This window comes from Apostichopus japonicus, chromosome 11 (assembly GCF_037975245.1).
Source record: "Apostichopus japonicus isolate 1M-3 chromosome 11, ASM3797524v1, whole genome shotgun sequence".
Classification (NCBI taxonomy): Eukaryota; Metazoa; Echinodermata; class Holothuroidea; order Aspidochirotida; family Stichopodidae; genus Apostichopus; species Apostichopus japonicus.
In genome coordinates, this window is record NC_092571.1 from 12,066,972 (window position 1) to 12,084,523 (window position 17,552).

The 17,552-nt window shown below is 35.9% G+C and overlaps 2 protein-coding genes across 3 annotated transcripts in view; one reads left to right on the top strand and one right to left on the bottom strand.

Moving 5' to 3' along the window:
- Nucleotides 1-101: 101 nt before the first annotated feature.
- Nucleotides 102-5,486, top strand: LOC139975959 (uncharacterized). Its single transcript, XM_071984268.1, has 3 exons — nt 102-1,193; nt 1,654-2,231; nt 3,340-5,486. Exons 1-3 carry the CDS (start codon nt 701-703, stop codon nt 3,565-3,567), a joined length of 1,299 nt encoding a protein of 432 aa, XP_071840369.1. The 5' UTR covers nt 102-700; the 3' UTR covers nt 3,568-5,486.
- A 5,858-nt stretch (nt 5,487-11,344) lies between these two features.
- LOC139976110 (ubiquitin carboxyl-terminal hydrolase 48-like) overlaps nt 11,345-17,552 on the bottom strand; it is a 30,945-nt gene continuing 24,737 nt past the window's right edge. For both annotated transcript variants that reach the window (XM_071984550.1, XM_071984549.1), the window contains exons 21-27: nt 17,236-17,408; nt 16,204-16,322; nt 15,550-15,701; nt 14,773-14,916; nt 13,053-13,233; nt 12,329-12,364; nt 11,345-11,573 (exon numbers count right to left, since the gene is read on the bottom strand). In XM_071984550.1, coding sequence (XP_071840651.1) covers nt 11,554-11,573; nt 12,329-12,364; nt 13,053-13,233; nt 14,773-14,916; nt 15,550-15,701; nt 16,204-16,322; nt 17,236-17,408 — 825 coding nt within the window. In that variant the 3' untranslated portion in view covers nt 11,345-11,553. The remainder of the gene's footprint in view (nt 11,574-12,328; nt 12,365-13,052; nt 13,234-14,772; nt 14,917-15,549; nt 15,702-16,203; nt 16,323-17,235; nt 17,409-17,552) is intronic.

Genomic DNA, 17,552 nt, shown 5'->3' on the forward strand with positions numbered 1-17,552 from the left:
CTGGTTTTTGAACACTAGTTGCTTTCAATGACATTGAACCTTGACCGGGTACCATGGTATCTAGACGCTTTGTTTATATGTCAGTTGCTATACGGAAGTGTATTGACGATATATGCGATGTGAATCTTCTCGTTGCCCAATCATGTAATCATTTCGTACTCAGAACTTGATTGGAGATTTTATTTGGTTGAATATACGAAAGCGGCACTCTAATTGAACAATGGTTGCTGAGCTAAAAGACGGTACCAGTTTTTGAGGCATCTTATTCAGACATTTATAGCTGAAACGCCAATACTCATCAGAATGTGGCTCTAGGCCAGTACAGTAGTACTAAGTACTATACTACTAGCCTACTACTTACTGCTATATCGAAATTGAGATCGTGAGGAAATTTGGCGAGCAACCCTACTGTAGGCCTAACTCAGGCGTCTCCAATGCAGCAGCCTAACTGACTTGACAAGCTATTTAGATTACAAAAGCCCTGCAGGTTACCAAGTGGGCCATCTTTGCAAGACAACTTAAGTCAAATAGCAGATCAGGTTATTATTGAACTTCAGGCTGATTTTGGGAAGATTGTACGACTGATGAAAGCCTCTCGGCTTGAATAATTTCTTGATGTTATTGTACCCAAAGGGTCAGGCCAGCATTCAATATGTAGAGTTTGATCATCAAGCCCGTCTGAGGTATTTTCACCTCAACAATGGCAGGTGCATCAGTAATACACAGGGAAGCGACAATGTCCGCTGTTTCCATCAGTCGACCCATTGTGTTTGCTCCTCGACCTTACAGTAGCAGGGTTCAAAGTGCAAGATTGCTTATTTCTCAAAATAATGACTATTCCACAAATAGAGGATGCCTTACAAACGAGCCGTTCCCAGATATTCAGAGGTTAAATATTTCACAGGCAACGGGCAGTTCTAGCTTCTCTAATGGAGTTACAGAGTCTACGATGAAGGAGAGCAATTTCACAAACTGTAGGTTGCTCCAGCGACTTGCGGCTAGTGCGAAAGCGAGAATATCAAACAACTCCATCAATAGTCAAACAAACCTTGCCAGTCCGGAAGCCAAGAAATCTAAGTGGACGAATCCTCATCTGCATATTTCACAAGGAGACATTGCCACCGATGCTGCGTATGCAACAGTACCACCCTTAACTGAGCTTCAGCGGTTGCCACCAGCTAAAGGGGTCAAAGGTCAGTATACATCCTGTACCATTCTGCATGCAGGGTTTTCAAAGAGTCAGTACAGTTGAAGATCGACTCAATTCTCGGTTAATTGTAACCATCTAGGTTTCAGACCTAGTCACGTTCTAGGAGACAAATTTATTGAGTAATTTCTTCAATGGAGGAAGTATGCCTTGATTAATATTTGATTAACGTCTCAATTTAGTTCAAATAGATTATTAAGCAGTTGTTTTGTGTCAACTGCTCTTCAGATCAACCGTAGGCCTGAAAATAATGACTTTTGATTTCATCACTGTTACAGGTTTGACAATTGTTCATTTCACATTTTTTGTTTATTTTTAGACTTCCTGTTAACCTGTTTCTTGTTTCAAAATACTTGGAAAAACTTGAAAATGAGTGTTTTATGATTAAATTTATTAGTATCAGTAAAATAAAAAGATGGTGTATTTTCATTTTGTCTCTTTAACAGACACAAACAGAACTTACAAAGCCAAGAGGTCAAGATCGCGGAAACGTCGTTCGAAATTCAAAGCTCGACCATCTACAAAACAGTCAATATCAAGCAACGATGAAACAGCATCCGATCATCTCCAACCAGCTACCAGTAAAGTTATTCCTACATTTAGCCATCGATTTACCAAACAGAGGAGACGGCAGCAGAACACACGCCTTCCCGAATCATCGAACGAGACGGAGCAGATACAGTTCAGCCTCGCCGGTCATTCCGAATATTTCAATAAACCAAACTTAAATATTAATTCAACTTCCAGTTCGAAACACACCCTCAGGAAGGGGAGTGACGACAGGGTCAATGGTAACGTTATGCAAGAAGCCAAACTACGTGCCATCTATGAATCGTCAAAGGATTCTAATTCTTCCACTACCGATGGTGCCATCAAGATAAAATTACGGAAAATCTTCCAATCTGAGAAACAATCCGGTTACATCACTCAGTGTGGACGCATGTTACCGTGTGCGCCACCGACGTCCCCTACTCCGTTGGTCTTGGACAGATATGAAATAGTTCCAAGTCTTGCAGATCTCACGGTACGTTTACTTTAACCTTTCAGAAATTGTAGTCACTAGTAATGCACCGGTTATGTAAATATACCAGCATCAGAGTTTGGTCTGTGTAGGTTAACCAAACCTTATGACATATAATATATATATATATAATTGAAAATCCTAATGAGTTGGAAAATCAAGAACAGTGAAAAACTTCCAGCCTCCACCGGGATTCGAACTCGGGCCTCCCGCTCTGTATGCGGCCCCCCTTTATATCTTGATAGATTAAAAACAAATTTACAAAGTGTCAGAGTTATTAGATTGTTGTAACAAAGTTGTAACAAAAATACAATCAGAAAACTTTCTTGACCATGATTTGGTCTTTTCAGATCAGAGCATGTACTAGTTCATTCTGGATACCAAGAACAACTAATGAAACCCAATTTGTCATGACTTTTAAAGGAATTAAAATTAAACTGCTAATAATCATTAAAGAATCTGTCTCATTACCTGAAGTTTAACGTTTACAACTTACTTCTTGCTTCCCAAATCTCTCGCCATATTTAAGAAAATTTTAAAAACACATCTTTTTAGATTCTCTACGTGATTTTGTCACGTTTATTTACTTGTGGTTTTATCTAGACTGTTACTTTTGTATAACTCTATTTAATGTGCTTATCCTTTGTTTTTTATAGGTTTTTGTCTGTTTTATGGCCTTCTCATGTTTTAAGATTTTTGTGTTCGTATTTTACATACTGTTTGATTTTCGTTTATGTGTTTTCTAGACTTCTTATTCCTTTGATTTCTCTGTCTGTTTGTTTTAGGTTTTGTAAAGCGCCTAGAGGCCTTTTGGTATTTGGCACTATATTAAGAACTTATTTATTATTATTATTCCCATCTGTTACTTCAGAGCAAGATGCTACACATTCCTATTCGATGACATTTTAGAACAGTCTTTTTGCAGACACAGCGTGCAGTAGCTATTATTACTTTAGGAGTTTTCTGCAAATACTGTGCAACTTGTCGAGATACACAATACATACAAAGACAATTACATTAATGACATTTAAGTTATATTCATCATTTGAAACCTTATTATGAGAATTGCCCTAATTATGTCATTTTTAACCTCATTTCTTTTCTACTGCAGAGCCAGCAGTCGATTAAACAACGCCTCGCCGCTTTGGAGAAGGAGAACAAGAAGAAAAGACAAGTTCAGGACCAGGAAAAGAAACAAAAAGAAAAGAACGTCATTCAGACCCAATTTGAGATTCAGAGGGCTCGCACGCGCCAGGAAATCTACGCTCTCAATAAAATTATGACTAAGCTTGAAAAGGAACATTTTAAGAGATTCCATGAGAAAATGAAGAATAGATAAAATGTCCAGGAAGTGATTATGAAGACAAAACTACTGTAGCAGCTAATGTGCAATAGAGGAATCGTTTCTATGGTTACCAAAACAGTTCTTTCAGTCCTTGATCATGTTTTTTTGTAAATATAATTTTTATAAAAAAGAAGTAAGATTATGTCAAGTTATGACTATTATAATTATTATTTTTATCATGGGTCATTCATATTTATTTTGGTCCTTCCCAAAGGCGTGACAAAAAGGTTGATCCTCTTATAAATAATTTTCTGCAAAAGTTGTTTACATTGACCAACATTATTATGATTTATTAATTATACATAATAAACTCTTTCATCATTTTCCCTTGAGCACCTGCATGTGATAGCTTGGGGTCGGGTCATGTGACAGTCAAGCTAGTGTCCCGTTAGCTTATATCTTGGTGCAGTCCCATAAGGTATTGAGATGATTCATGCTTATATCAATCATCTCCATTCAGTGTTTTATATTTGCTTGACTTCAGATCTGAATTGGTAGTGTCTAGGATATATTATGCAACTACAATATCAAGTCATTTACTAATTTTTTTTACAAGTTCATGTCAAGGTCTGAACCTAATGTTCATAACAAGTACTTGTGTTGCTGTGTTGTAGATCTCTATGGCGGAAAACTTGACAGACTTATTATCTGAGTAACTTCACTTTTGAAATTAAGTAACTTGCATCATGACTTGTTACAATACTGTATGATAGTGACTTGCTACAATGCAATGACTTGTTAAAAACTGTGCGATGACTCGTTAAAAAAACTATGATAATGACTCGTTACATTAGTGTATGATTATGACTAGTCACAATACTGTACAATAATGACTTGTCACAGTACTGTACGAAGATGACTCGTTACAATACTGTACGATAGTGACTCTTTACAATACTGTACGAAGATGACTCTTTACAATACTGTACGACAATGACTCGTTACAATACTGTACGATAATAAATCGTTTAAAATACTGTTGTGAGACGTGAACACATATATTTAATGAATAATGTGAGAACTAATTAACCAAAATGTGTTGGTAGATTTCTTGTTCATCTCGCCAATGATTTTGCTTTGCACATATCCAGTTGCACTCATGAAGTGGCCCACTGACTGTTGCTTTAAGAAATGGAAAAGGGTGTTGAGGTGGAGGGGTGTCAAGCTACTTGATCTTTTTACACGTCATCAAGCATTCCAAACCTTGCAATTGTAGAACATATATGCATAAATTATGAAGTAAATCCGCTGAAAAAATTCTCCATTATCAAGATTTCCATCAATTCACCAATCCTTTTGTTTTCTTCGATCATAGTCTTACGATTAAATGATATCACAGGTAATTTGTCTTGACTCAGTGATGCGAGTCTCATTTATCCATAAATTACGATCCGCAATTCTTTTCGAACTCGACATAAGTGTGATGAGAACATGGAGAAGACCAAGTGATTATACTTTTGGTTTGGCATCAGGACTGAACCTTGCCTTTTAAAATAGATTAGTTGTTACTATATATTGACATAACATTCCACTGTAAAGTCTTTCCACATATCCAAAAGTATTATTCAAATTATGCAATCATGAAATTCAAACATTTTATCATGAGTTATGAATATTACAGAATTTCATAATTTAGTCATTTTATGTAAAAATCAAATCCTTACCTAACATGATTTCTACATTTTTCAATGAGTTTATGTGAATATAAATTTTGCTCGCTTTTGACTTTTAGATTCATAATTCACTTTACGATGCTAAGAGATTTGAAACTATAAGACACATCTTAAGATTATTTTGTTTTCGGACAGCAGTGTGTACAAAGGTTAGTCCATTAATTAGAGGTCAAACCTTTAAGACAGTTTTGGTGCTGTTGTCTTCAAGATAAACGAAAATAAAAGAAAATATTAAAAGTATTTTTCTCTTCTGTATTATTTTGAGTTTGTTTCATCACACCCCCTGAAACAAATCCCCTCTAATTTGATATGTTAAATCCCAGATGTATTTCTCATCTCTTCTTGCCATCTTCCACCCCCCTTCCCCCCATATCAGGCGACCCTCCTGCGCATGTTAATGATTTAATTCCGACTTTATTTGACTTCACTGTAAAACTGCTGTTAGCAGATTAGGATGTAACTTATTCGCCAGTTGAAAGCATCACTTATATCCCAATGTACACCTCATGTGTGTATGTGTAGGCCTATATATACCTTTCTGTACAAACATATATACATAAACACACACACATATATATATATATATATATATATATATATATATAAACATATATATATATATTTATATATATATATATTATATAGATATATATATAACTATATATATATATATAACTATATATATCTATATATATATCTATATAATATATATATATATATATAGATAGATATATATAGTTATTCCCCCTTGTACGTGGCCTCTCTCTCAAGCAGCTCCTCTGCCCATGAATTTAGTACAATGAAGGTGTCACTTGGGCACTAACAATATATGAACAAGACTATTTGCCAAGGATGACATCCCATGCCTGTGGTGACAAAGGAAGGAGCTGCCTCTGGTGCCAACCATTCTTGGTACACCACTTGACAGAAGAATTGTAGTATCGATGTGACACATTAACAAACTAATACTTCCAATTGTTAGGTTTTTTTTTCCTTTCAGTATTATTAACATAAAGAACATTATTAATATTGGACATGGAGTGATAAGGCCAAAAAGAAAAGAAAAAAGTATAACATGTTTCTCATCCCCGACCGCATCCTTGTTTGGCCCCATGCACTTACTTTTGGTTTTGCAAACGGTCGAAAAATGCATGATTTTAACATCATATGAAGGTATCACCTTAGAACTACCCCTATGTGAGTGTGTGGATTGTACTCAAAATACTCAACAAAGAAAAAGTTCCAAAGACAGAAAAAAATACAATAATATTTGGACTGTCGGCTGCAGTCCATGTATACAAATTGATACTCTAAAAAAGAAATATGGCCCTTCCTCCTTCCTTTTTGGAAAAAATATTCCTTTTCACTCAGCCTTTTGCACTTGAGTCAGCATCGAAGAAATAACAGTTGACACATAAATTACCAGTTTCTATGACCACAGATATAGGAAAATGACCCTTCAAAATGTCATTACAAGAGAAAGGCAGTACCGATTGTACGCCAAGTCCTATTATCATGGAATCGCAGAGTCCAGCATACAGAAGAATGAATAACATTGGTCTCTTTCAAACCATCAAAATGTATTTCATTTTCTTAAAGCAATATATTGCATTTGATTGCCTGGTTTCATACACTTTTTAACGAAATCGTGTTTACAGAATTTTGTTTAACATATAATTATCATATTGATGAAGCTAACTGTAAACAAGTTCAAACAATTTCTGACAAACTTTGTCACTCAGACAACTTTTCTATTTCCATAGCATATAAATGTCATACAAGTCTAAGCAAATACTAACAACAAAAAGTCTTAAAGTTTCACATATGCTGCATTGCTATTGTACAAGGACAAGGATTTTCATGTTAAATGCAAACTGCTGCCTCGTAGCAAGATTCTGGGATCGGGTTACAACAATGTCCAATCACCTGGCTAATTCTTCTGCATGATTGGAAAAGATCTCATGTAACAAACAATTATGGTGTATATCATTTCACTTCAGCTGTTTTATTGTGCGGAAAAAAATTCAGAAAAAACCCACCTTCTGATACAGTTGTCAATGGGAACCCCTGTTGAACCCCCTAATTGATCCAGGGCCATTAGAAATGCTGGACATACATGTGTCCGGTGAGTGGTCATGCTGGATGGAAGACAGCTGTGCTCTAAATTGCCGGACTGTCTGGCCTAATGCGGGTAAACCTAGTACAGTACCAAGCTGTATATAAAATATGCTGAGCCAACTGGTTAGGCTCAATAGTCCGAATTACTATTGACTGTTAGGCAACATATTGATATACTTCTGTCTTTGGCACGATTCTAGAAGCCAAAATCAAACTTGATACCTGCTTGAAGCTACGAAACTTCATTGTAATGTGATGATGAAGGCTTTGAAAAAGCTCTAGATTCTATCCACAAATGCTGCTTAATGTGACCATTGACAAGCTTAAGGAATATAAAATATGCTCCACCAACTGGTTAGGCTTAATAGTCTGTATTACTATTGGCTGTTAGGCAACATAAAGCATCTTAAAATTGCATTATTGAAAAGGCACTGAAAACTTATTACTACGCTTTTCTTATAGAACACTTGAAATATTTTATTCATAACAGCTCAGAGAACAGCATGCCTATCGCTTATCAAAATATTACACAAAGTATTTGCAAATTACCCCACTCACGACTGCAAATATGTATAGCAGTTCTGTGCAGAGTACAACCATCATCATTCTAATGAAACTCGATCCAAACAAAGATTATTGATATTAAACCAAGATATTCCCCTCTGCATAGTGCTGTTTTTTGCTTCTCGCTTTACTGATACAAAATGAGCAAACTTGGACCAACTATGACAATGTGGCTAGATCTTGACAAAACAAAATGGTGTCCCATACACGCAATGATATTAAACAAATCGCACTATATACCATCTTTTCATTCCCATTTCTAATTAAATCAGTGGGGTTTTATTAATAATTTCAAATGCATGCTACCAGAGGTGTGCCTTATATTTTCGGTGTGGTGGTTCAAGATTGAGCATTGTGGCCCTTTCCCATTTCCTAAGGTGACCAGACATCCCCGATTTCTGGGGACAGTCCCCAACTTTCGGGACAGTCCCCGATTCCAATGTTTAGTCCCCGATTAACAAGTAGCCCCAAAAATGTCCCAATCACAGAAATTTGCAAAAATACAAGTTTATTCACAACAAATTTAGAAACGTTGCATGATCAACCTTCCTGCCTGTTATACTTTTAATTACACGTATATTAGAAAACAAAATAGATGTACACAAATGCCTCGCACAGATAATCGAAGCAAGAACTACTATAATGTAGGGTAGGCCTATCCAGGTACTCTACCAGACTAGCACTTTTTTTCTCAAAGGGGAGGGGGACAGCCCCACCCCTTAGACTCCATCCCCAGGCCAAACATTCCACCTTCAACATTTTGTGCCAGATTCAAAATATGGTCACCTCACCCCTTACCTGCATCTAATCTGCACTGGATGCAAAGGCATAAATGTAACATTACAGACACTGCATCATGCTATATATGACATTGAACTGCCAACAAGAAACACCACTAGTTTATGAAATAAAACAGACTAAGGCATAGGTATGTTGTTACTCATTCCTTTATTCGTGCAAACGAATGACTGGCAGTTGTGATCCGTTTGCACCAAACTTAAGTACAAACCCTAGTGGGGCCAACAGACATTAGGGGGCCTAGGCCCTGGTTCTATGAACCACCTAATGCTATGCCTCTTAAATTGGCAACATATGAGTCAATTCAAAGTTGGTATATTCATAATTTTCTCCTTATCACATAATTTTCCTAAATTTTGATAAATGTGTAAAGTATAACAAGTCGACTTCACTGTCAACATCCTGGTGAATTTATTTATTTTTATTTCAAAACCTTTCCTTAATTTGACAATTCTTGATTATTTTCATAATTACTTTTATTTTGTGACACCTTTGTTAGCTTGTCTATACTAAACATGACAATTACAGAGATACATTAACATGCAATCAAAACCGCTCGTCTCAACTATTTTCACTTTTTGTTTTGGCAACTCAAAATATACTTTATTTCTTGTATAGATATACGTATAAATAGCTATATACATGTATGTACTATTTTACACTTTTACTTACGAAACTGATTGTTTTTACAAGACTTTCTCTTTATCTTTTTACAAGAAAAGCAGATCTTACTCAACATCACAGAGATCAGAGACTTCACCTTCCAGCAGAAGAAAAAAAACTTCACATCAATATGACGAAATGTTTCCTTCTTGCTGTGTTACCATCACTACTTTACATATTATTTGCATATGCAATAGCCTTCCCCCACCCCCCTGTCCCGGCCCCACTCCATGAAAAATAAGACTTAGAGATAGAAAAGAGAAGCATAACTTTGCATCAACAACATAATTAAACAGAGAGAGTTGTTTGATAGCAGACAGCGGTTTCATATAATGCACATTTGTGATTACCGTGTTTATCGATACCAGCCTGATTATGTTGTACAGACAACAGACAGAGGTGTTGTATAATGCACATTTGTGATTACCGTATTTATCGATACCAGCCTGATTATGTTGTCCAGACAGCAGACAGAGGTTTTATATGATGCACATTTGTGATTACAGTGTTTATCGATACCAGCCTGATTATGTTGTCCAGACAGCAGACAGAGGTGTTGTATAATGCACATTTGTGATTACAGTGTTTATCGATACCAGCCTGATTATGTTGTCCAGACAAAAGACAGAGGTTTTATATGATGCACATTTGTGATTACCGTGTTTACTGTGTTTATTGATACCGTGTTTATCAATACCAGCCTGATTATGTTGTCCAGACAGCAGACAGAGGTGTTGTATAATGCACATTTGTGATTACAGTGTTTATCGATACCAGCCTGATTATGTTGTCCAGACAACAGACAGAGGTTTTATATGATGCACATTTGTGATTACCGTGTTTACTGTGTTTATTGATACCGTGTTTATCAATACCAGCCTGATTATGTTGTCCAGACAGCAGACAGAGGTGTTGTATAATGCACATTTGTGATTACAGTGTTTATCGATACCAGCCTGATTATGTTGTCCAGACAGCAGACAGAGGTGTTGTATAATGCACATTTGTGATTACAGTGTTTATCGATACCAGCCTGATAATGTTGTCCAGACAGCAGACAGAGGTTTCATATAATGCACATTTGTGATTACCGTGTTTATCAATACCAGTCTGATTACGGAGAAAACATCATGTTTATTTCATATGATACATATTTCACAAGTATTATCTTACATAGTATAAACCAGACAAGTTCTACACACTAAAAGCTAGTAATTGTCTAAATCCTGACAAATTCAAGCCAAGCAACGTGAGTTCTTCCTTTACGTATAATCACCAGAGTGCCTTTTCCAATCGAAGCTAAATATCATCTTTTGCTCTTTTCAAATTTCTTTATAAATTCCACATATATATATAAATTATTATTTCCTTTGGTCATTTACGTATATAGAATGAGACAACAAACAAACTTTTTATGACATCTATGATGCCACGTTAGTCTCACCATTGACCACTGTATCCATGCTTAGTCTTGCTTTCAAAATGCTATATTTTTGCTCCTTTGAGCTGAAAAGGCTTGCTGCTCATACATATATATACAACATATGAGTGTGTGTGTCTATACATAATTCTGCACACACGTTTGTAGTTTATGTGATCACCCTCTTAGGGTAATCAGCACTTCTGAAAATGAGTTGATGTCCACATTAAATGTTGTTAAAAAGAGATTGCATTTAGACGAAAAAGAGATGTTTAAGTGAATTTTTGGTATTTAGTTTTCAAAACTTGTGCTTTTGTACATCTTTATTAAGTCTATAGAGATTTTGTACACTTATAGGTTTACTTAATATCAAGATTTCTAGGTTAATCCCTTTAAAGTTAACCCACAAGAAACAGATAATCCCCCCACCCAGGAAACCCACACTTTACCCCCCTTCCTTCTTCCTACTTCCCTCAACCTTGAACACTCTTTTATGCACAAAACTATCACCCCTCACCTCTCCCCCACCCCCCCCCCCAGAAAAAATAATAATAAAACTTCCAATCCCAAAGAAAAATGCAAGTCTTTTTGATTGATGCAACATACAGTACAGCTTCCAGTTAGAGATTGCACAGAGCTTGATGAAGATGAAGGGTTGATTTCACGTCAAAGAAGTTTTTTAACCGATCACAAATATGAGAGTAGTATTGAAATCTTTCTTTCTTCTGAAGAAGTTTGCTGATGTTATGACAGAAGCCCTGTCCCTGAGAAAAGATAGAAGAACAAAACCAACACTGTAATGATTGTCACGAGTATGCTTGACGCAAGTCTAACGACTATCGTGCAGTTGGATAAATTTACTGATGAATATTCATTTGTTGTCTGTTTTGCTCATGAAGTTCAAATTAGTAACATACGACATTCTAGTATATGCTTTGTTTAATTCACTGATTGCTCTACGGGCATCAATGGAATTTTGTGCAAGTCTTTGTTTAGATTAATTTGCATAAAATGCAGGTAAAGCAGGTCAGGGCGTGGTATTCGTGTTTGGTTATACAATATTTGTTTATACAATGCGTACATTTTACGTTTTGTTTCAGGGTTTTTGCCCCTGGTTAAGAGGACTAAATAAAGCTCATAAAAAAGACACACGCCATCCGAGTATTTACGTTGTCCAGTCGAATAGTTTTACCTTACCCGTGACAATGATAAGTTACTTGTTTAAAGAGGAATCAATATAACTGCAAGAGTATTCGAGGATCTTATTCGTTTACTGATGCAGAGATTTCGAAGGAAGATCTTTTTCCACCATATAGACTTTCAAGAAATAAAATGTTTACCAATGCAAGAGCAAAACAAAAGGTACTGTTTTCCAGCTCAGTAATGTTGATGACGTCAGCCACTCAGTTGTGGCTAGATGAGTTATAGGGATCATACAGTGACCCCAAAAATGCTAGATATGCTAAAGATAATTTGAAATTTTTTTTTTTGAAAATGAAGAGACCAGAAATGACCTTACCCTTAAAGCCAGACTCTGGAGCATCATTTGAACTATCTGAGGAACAGAAAACGGAAGTAAATTCATGGCATTGTAATAGTAGTAATAATGTAGGTATATATATATTTATATATATACACATTGACATGGCGATATTAGACGGTTAAATGCTGAAGTAAACATTACTTTAAACAGATTGATGGAAACTTCTTCTCTCACAAATATGGTAAGACTTCACATTGTCACAAAAAAATAAATAAAAAAAATAAAATAAAATGTAAATGCAACTTTGGTGAAATACGAAACAGTGTGACTTTTCTTTATCCAGTCACTTGGTAAACAAATTAATATCTTGAGTTTCAATGGTTTTACATCAAATACCACACATTGTTACTATATATATATACATGTATATATATATATATATATATATATACATGAATCTATATATATATTTATGTATATCTACATACATATATCTATATATATACATACATATAAACACATGACATTATGAGATAATGAACACTGATGTAAACACCTAGTCCCTTAAGGTGAAAGGAAACCTCTGTCCTATTAAATACAATTTGGCAAGGGTAGACTTGAATGACAGTGCAACTTTTCTGAAAGATAATGACTTCTTTTTATCATATAACTTAGAAAGAAAACAAAATAGCATCTTTTGTAGTTAAATATCCAGTTTCCATGGATCTACATACTTTGAAAAACCCCAAAAACTATTTACCTGTTCTGAGAATATTCTGAAGGTTCAGAGCATCTTCGCTCATGTTGGTGTCGACTTTTAAGCAGATGACACTCTCTGGTTCCACTTGAAGAGCGTCTAAGGTGGCCTCGTCGGGACCCAGGACTCTCCCGTTGAGGACCAGGGTCTGGTCGAATGGAGGTACACTGAATGCATGCATTACCTGTCACAGAGAGGAGATGACTTTGATATGAGAAGAACTCCTGAATATTACCTTATCAGATTTTTGAAAGTAAATGTAATAAAAGGGGTAAACACTAGATCAAATTACATAATGGCTATGCAAGGCAGTTGGCCATGGAGCATAAATACAATACATACGTTTTATATATCCTATCCTATCATCTTAACTTTTTACTTTTCCTTTTATATTAGTTATTTTCCTGTTAAAGTATTTTATGACTCCTCTTTATAAATTTCATATTTTATACTGGAATGAAGAAATGAAAATAAAAATGACTTTTATGACAACTTAACAGTTATTCCATTTGTATAGGGATCCTCATTGCATTAGTGAAAAATGATGGATAAAAAAGAAAAAGAAAACAAAAGGCAGTGTGTGGTGTTGTCCATGTATGACATCACAAAGTATTGTGCAATTGATTTTTCTGAAATAAAATGAATAAACTTCATATCTCAGCAATGGAATGAGTAATCAAGATGGGAGTTCAACCAATGAATTTGTTTGAAATTTTAGACTTCCTTAATCCCCTAAATGTTGGACAGTAATCTATCCATTCTTTTGGCACCCTTGTGGATTTCTAGAATGAAGAAAACATCTGCAGATAAAAGTGTAAACTGCTCCTGGTCCAAAACCTTTCAAAAATCTGGCAGCTTTTTTAGTGGTGAGGACTTTGGCTCACGATCTCTCAAATACTGGATTCTTATTCCCTCAAATCTAATATGATATATAATTAAATATTATTATATGCAGTTCATATAACAGCACTGACAATATTTTGACATCCAGTAATGTAAAAAAACAATGGTTAAATAAAAATGTTTGAATTCTGAAAATATTCCGACATCTAACCATCTAACAAATGCTGCATTTGCAGTAGATTCCTACAATTGTACCATTCTGGCTAAGGCTATGCAAAATTTAAGTTTATCAGGGAATAATTTTACCGGTATCGCATCGTAAAATGCTTTACAGAATGGTCAAGTTGCTTTACAATTGTAAAGATGGGTAGCAGTTTTCTACACAGGAAGTATAGCACTGTACTCAATAAGAGAAAACAAATTCAATGCCTTCAAAAAAGCGACACTAAATTTTACCACTTACTTCATTCCCTGTATATACTGCTCGATATGTTCACGAGATCTAAGCCGTTAAAATGTCTGTTTGACTCATCCACGAAACCAATTTGCTAATGTTTACATTCATAAAAATGTATTCAAACCTTTGAAGTTATTGTTCATTTCATTGTGTATGATGCAAGTTTCGGTAGATTCAAAGTATAAATAGGTTTATATGTTTTCAGGGTATTTGACTTTTCCTTTTAATGGACAAGTATGCTCCCACCAGACAGTAGGAACTAGGAAAGTTTTATTGCAATTGATTTATTTATTCATTCCAGTATAAACATAAATTTTTTTAAAGACCAGTCATAAAATATGTTAACAGAAAGAACAACTCATATAAAAGGGGGAGGGGGAAAGAAGAAGAAGAATAAAAATAAGGTTAAGTTGTGTTTCTCACTTTAATCTTAAGTTCCTTTAAAGTATTTGTGGATGAAGCTATCACTTCCTTCTCCCCTCGCACCCTCCGGTGTCTCGAGCTTCTTCTTTGTCCGTCAAAGATTTCAAGACTCTCCGACAACTTTTGTTTCTTTGGAGCATGATCCTGTTGATTAAAAGAAAAAATCATAATGGTATAGATTGTAGTACAACACCAGCAGCTCACATCGTCGAACAGGAAAGAACTCCATTGAAGTTTAATGCAGTTGTTTACTATAACCTTGTACTTACTGGAACAAAGCAACACTAAGCAAAAAAATTGCAAGGAATTCAACAATTTTATAAAGTGACAATACCTTACAAAGCATCCAAGATGTTTAAACTCTCTATTTTTTGGGGCATTAAATCGACAAAAGTTTTAGGAAATGAGTATTTCTGGGCGAGGTCATCCACTTGACGAAACAGAACTTTTCTCCACAAAGTGTTTTGTTGAATCAGTGTCTATGAACTAGAAATACAAATCAAGAGCCATATCCCAATAATTGCTATTCATAGAGGTCGTAAAACTACGAATACTCCAAAGACCAGTTTGATATTCTTCCATTTGCAAGACCAAAGGCTTGAAACAAGTTTGGAACAAATTTCTGGTTATTTTCATATCGGCCTCATTGGCAAATACAAACTTAAATTTAACCACTTATTGTCATGACAAGGATGTTTGGAGAAATTTATGTGTCATGGTAGTTTTAAATTTCTTTCCACCCATTCCAAGATTGGATGGGTGGGTCTTTGTCCTTACATGGTAATCTGGATCTTGTTTGGATTCTTTCAGGACCTCGGCTTCCAGGTCGTCCCGGGTGAGTTTCCGTACGTATAGCTTTGCGCCGTTGAACACGTACTTGCCACTCTGCCAGCTCTCTTGAATGACCTGCAGACACTTCTGGCAAACCTCTGTTAGGAATGAGGATAAAAAAATAAAGAAATGTGAGATTTTAATGATGTAACAGAAGAATGTCTGCAATAACTGAGGTATGTACTGCCTGATTCTATGTTGGATGAAACTAGTTTAAATGTGGATAATGATGATGACTTACTTACCTTGTGGAGGACTGAGTCTGATATTATGATACTGAACCAGTGGTGTGCACAGGATATAAAAGTTGGGGGGGGGAGGGGAGGGAGGTTGTGCTAGAGTGATTTAGGTAGGAACATTAAACTCTATGGAGACATCAGAGGCAAATCAAGTATGCTGCCTGTATGAGTTTTACATGGTGGTACTGAACCATCATATTGAAAATATGGAACCTGATGTTTAGTCTGACATACCTGGTTCAGTCTGTTACTGAACTATCTTTACCTTAAATAACCTGATTGTTTAGTCTGATATACCTGGTTCAGTCTGGTACTCAACAATCTCTCTTTTGTAATTACCTGCTGGTATAGTCTGACGTACCTGGTTGAGTATGATACTGTGGTACAGAACCATCTTTACTCTGGAATAATCTGATGGTATAGTCTACTGTAAACTGATCTTTCAGGATGTCCCATTCTGAATGCCACAGTAAGAAAAAACTGCAAAATAAGACAGAATAATACCACTGTGCAACATCTAACTGAAACTGTAATGATACTTTGATTCTTTCACTGTAGTGAACCGTATTGAACGTATTTATTTAATTTGCTTCATAATCTTTGAACCTGTGAAATTTTCGCCTCAACTTCACCTTCCATGACGTAATGTTTTTGGAATAAAATCACAGATTATGTCATCAGCAATCATTCTTATAAATAGTCCAGCACGATATGAACAGATTGTGGAAAATTGAAAATATGCAGCATTTACGGTACGGTTAAACACACCTTGCTCTTTTCACATCTCTGGTCTATTATTTTGTACAGGATTTATACATATTAACGTTTTGCAGACCGTAAATGGAAACCTGTGTATGGAATACAACATCCCATTACATTAATTTATTTCGCTTCTAAAGCATCCGTGAGCAATCACCATCCTGTAGAGTTGAACGGAGTCACTCTAGGCCCAGTGGAGTCACTACCCCCAGTACTTTTCCTGACTCGTGTTGGCAACTCAAGTCAGTGACTTGGGTCAGTGACTCTGGTCAGTGACTCCAGAGAGTGACTCGGGTCAGTGTTAGGGACTCGAATCAGTGACTCGTATCAGCCACTCGAGTCAGTCACTCTGGTCAGTCACTCAAGTCAGTGACTTGAGTCACTCTACAATTTCTACGAGGAAGATATGTCAAAACACTTTTCAAGTCTCCTCAAAGTTAGAGGAATGGTGTGACTCAACTGATGACTCAATACAACACTGCATTCTTCAATAACTGACCGTGGCCAAAAAATCAGCAGATACGTCGACAAACATTTGCAAACTTTTATGCGTCCACAAATTTCCAAACCGCCTTCGATCTATTTAAAACAACCCGAGACATGTAAAAAATTTGAAGAAAATAATTCTGCCCACCTGGAAACATTAGGGTCATTGTTACTCCATGGTTCCACCATAAGGCCCCTGTGCTCACACATGAGTGCGATATTTTCCACTTTAGTCGGTGCTGGGTGGACGTTGGGGTTACGCATGAAATTCTGCAGGTTGGTGATGAAAGACTGGCTCACGACGATGAGCTCCTCCCACTCCTGGCAAATATAAATATTCATATGATGGGTGAAGGTTCGTTTAACGATACTATAACCAACCGATTATCCACACACCTATCACATTTTTTTCTTTTTTTGTTCTTGTTTGTGAAAGGATAAAATATATGCAACCTATTAAAGTGA

What these genes read in the sequence shown, in the direction of transcription:
- LOC139975959 (XM_071984268.1), top strand. Translation starts at nt 701, where the DNA reads ATGGCAGGTGCATCAGTAATACACAGGGAAGCGACAATGTCCGCTGTT. An exon ending in ACCAGCTAAAGGGGTCAAAG is followed by an intron (nt 1,194 to 1,653) that starts GTCAGTATACAT and finishes TCTCTTTAACAG; the next exon opens with ACACAAACAGAACTTACAAA. An exon ending in CAAGTCTTGCAGATCTCACG is followed by an intron (nt 2,232 to 3,339) that starts GTACGTTTACTT and finishes TTTCTACTGCAG; the next exon opens with AGCCAGCAGTCGATTAAACA.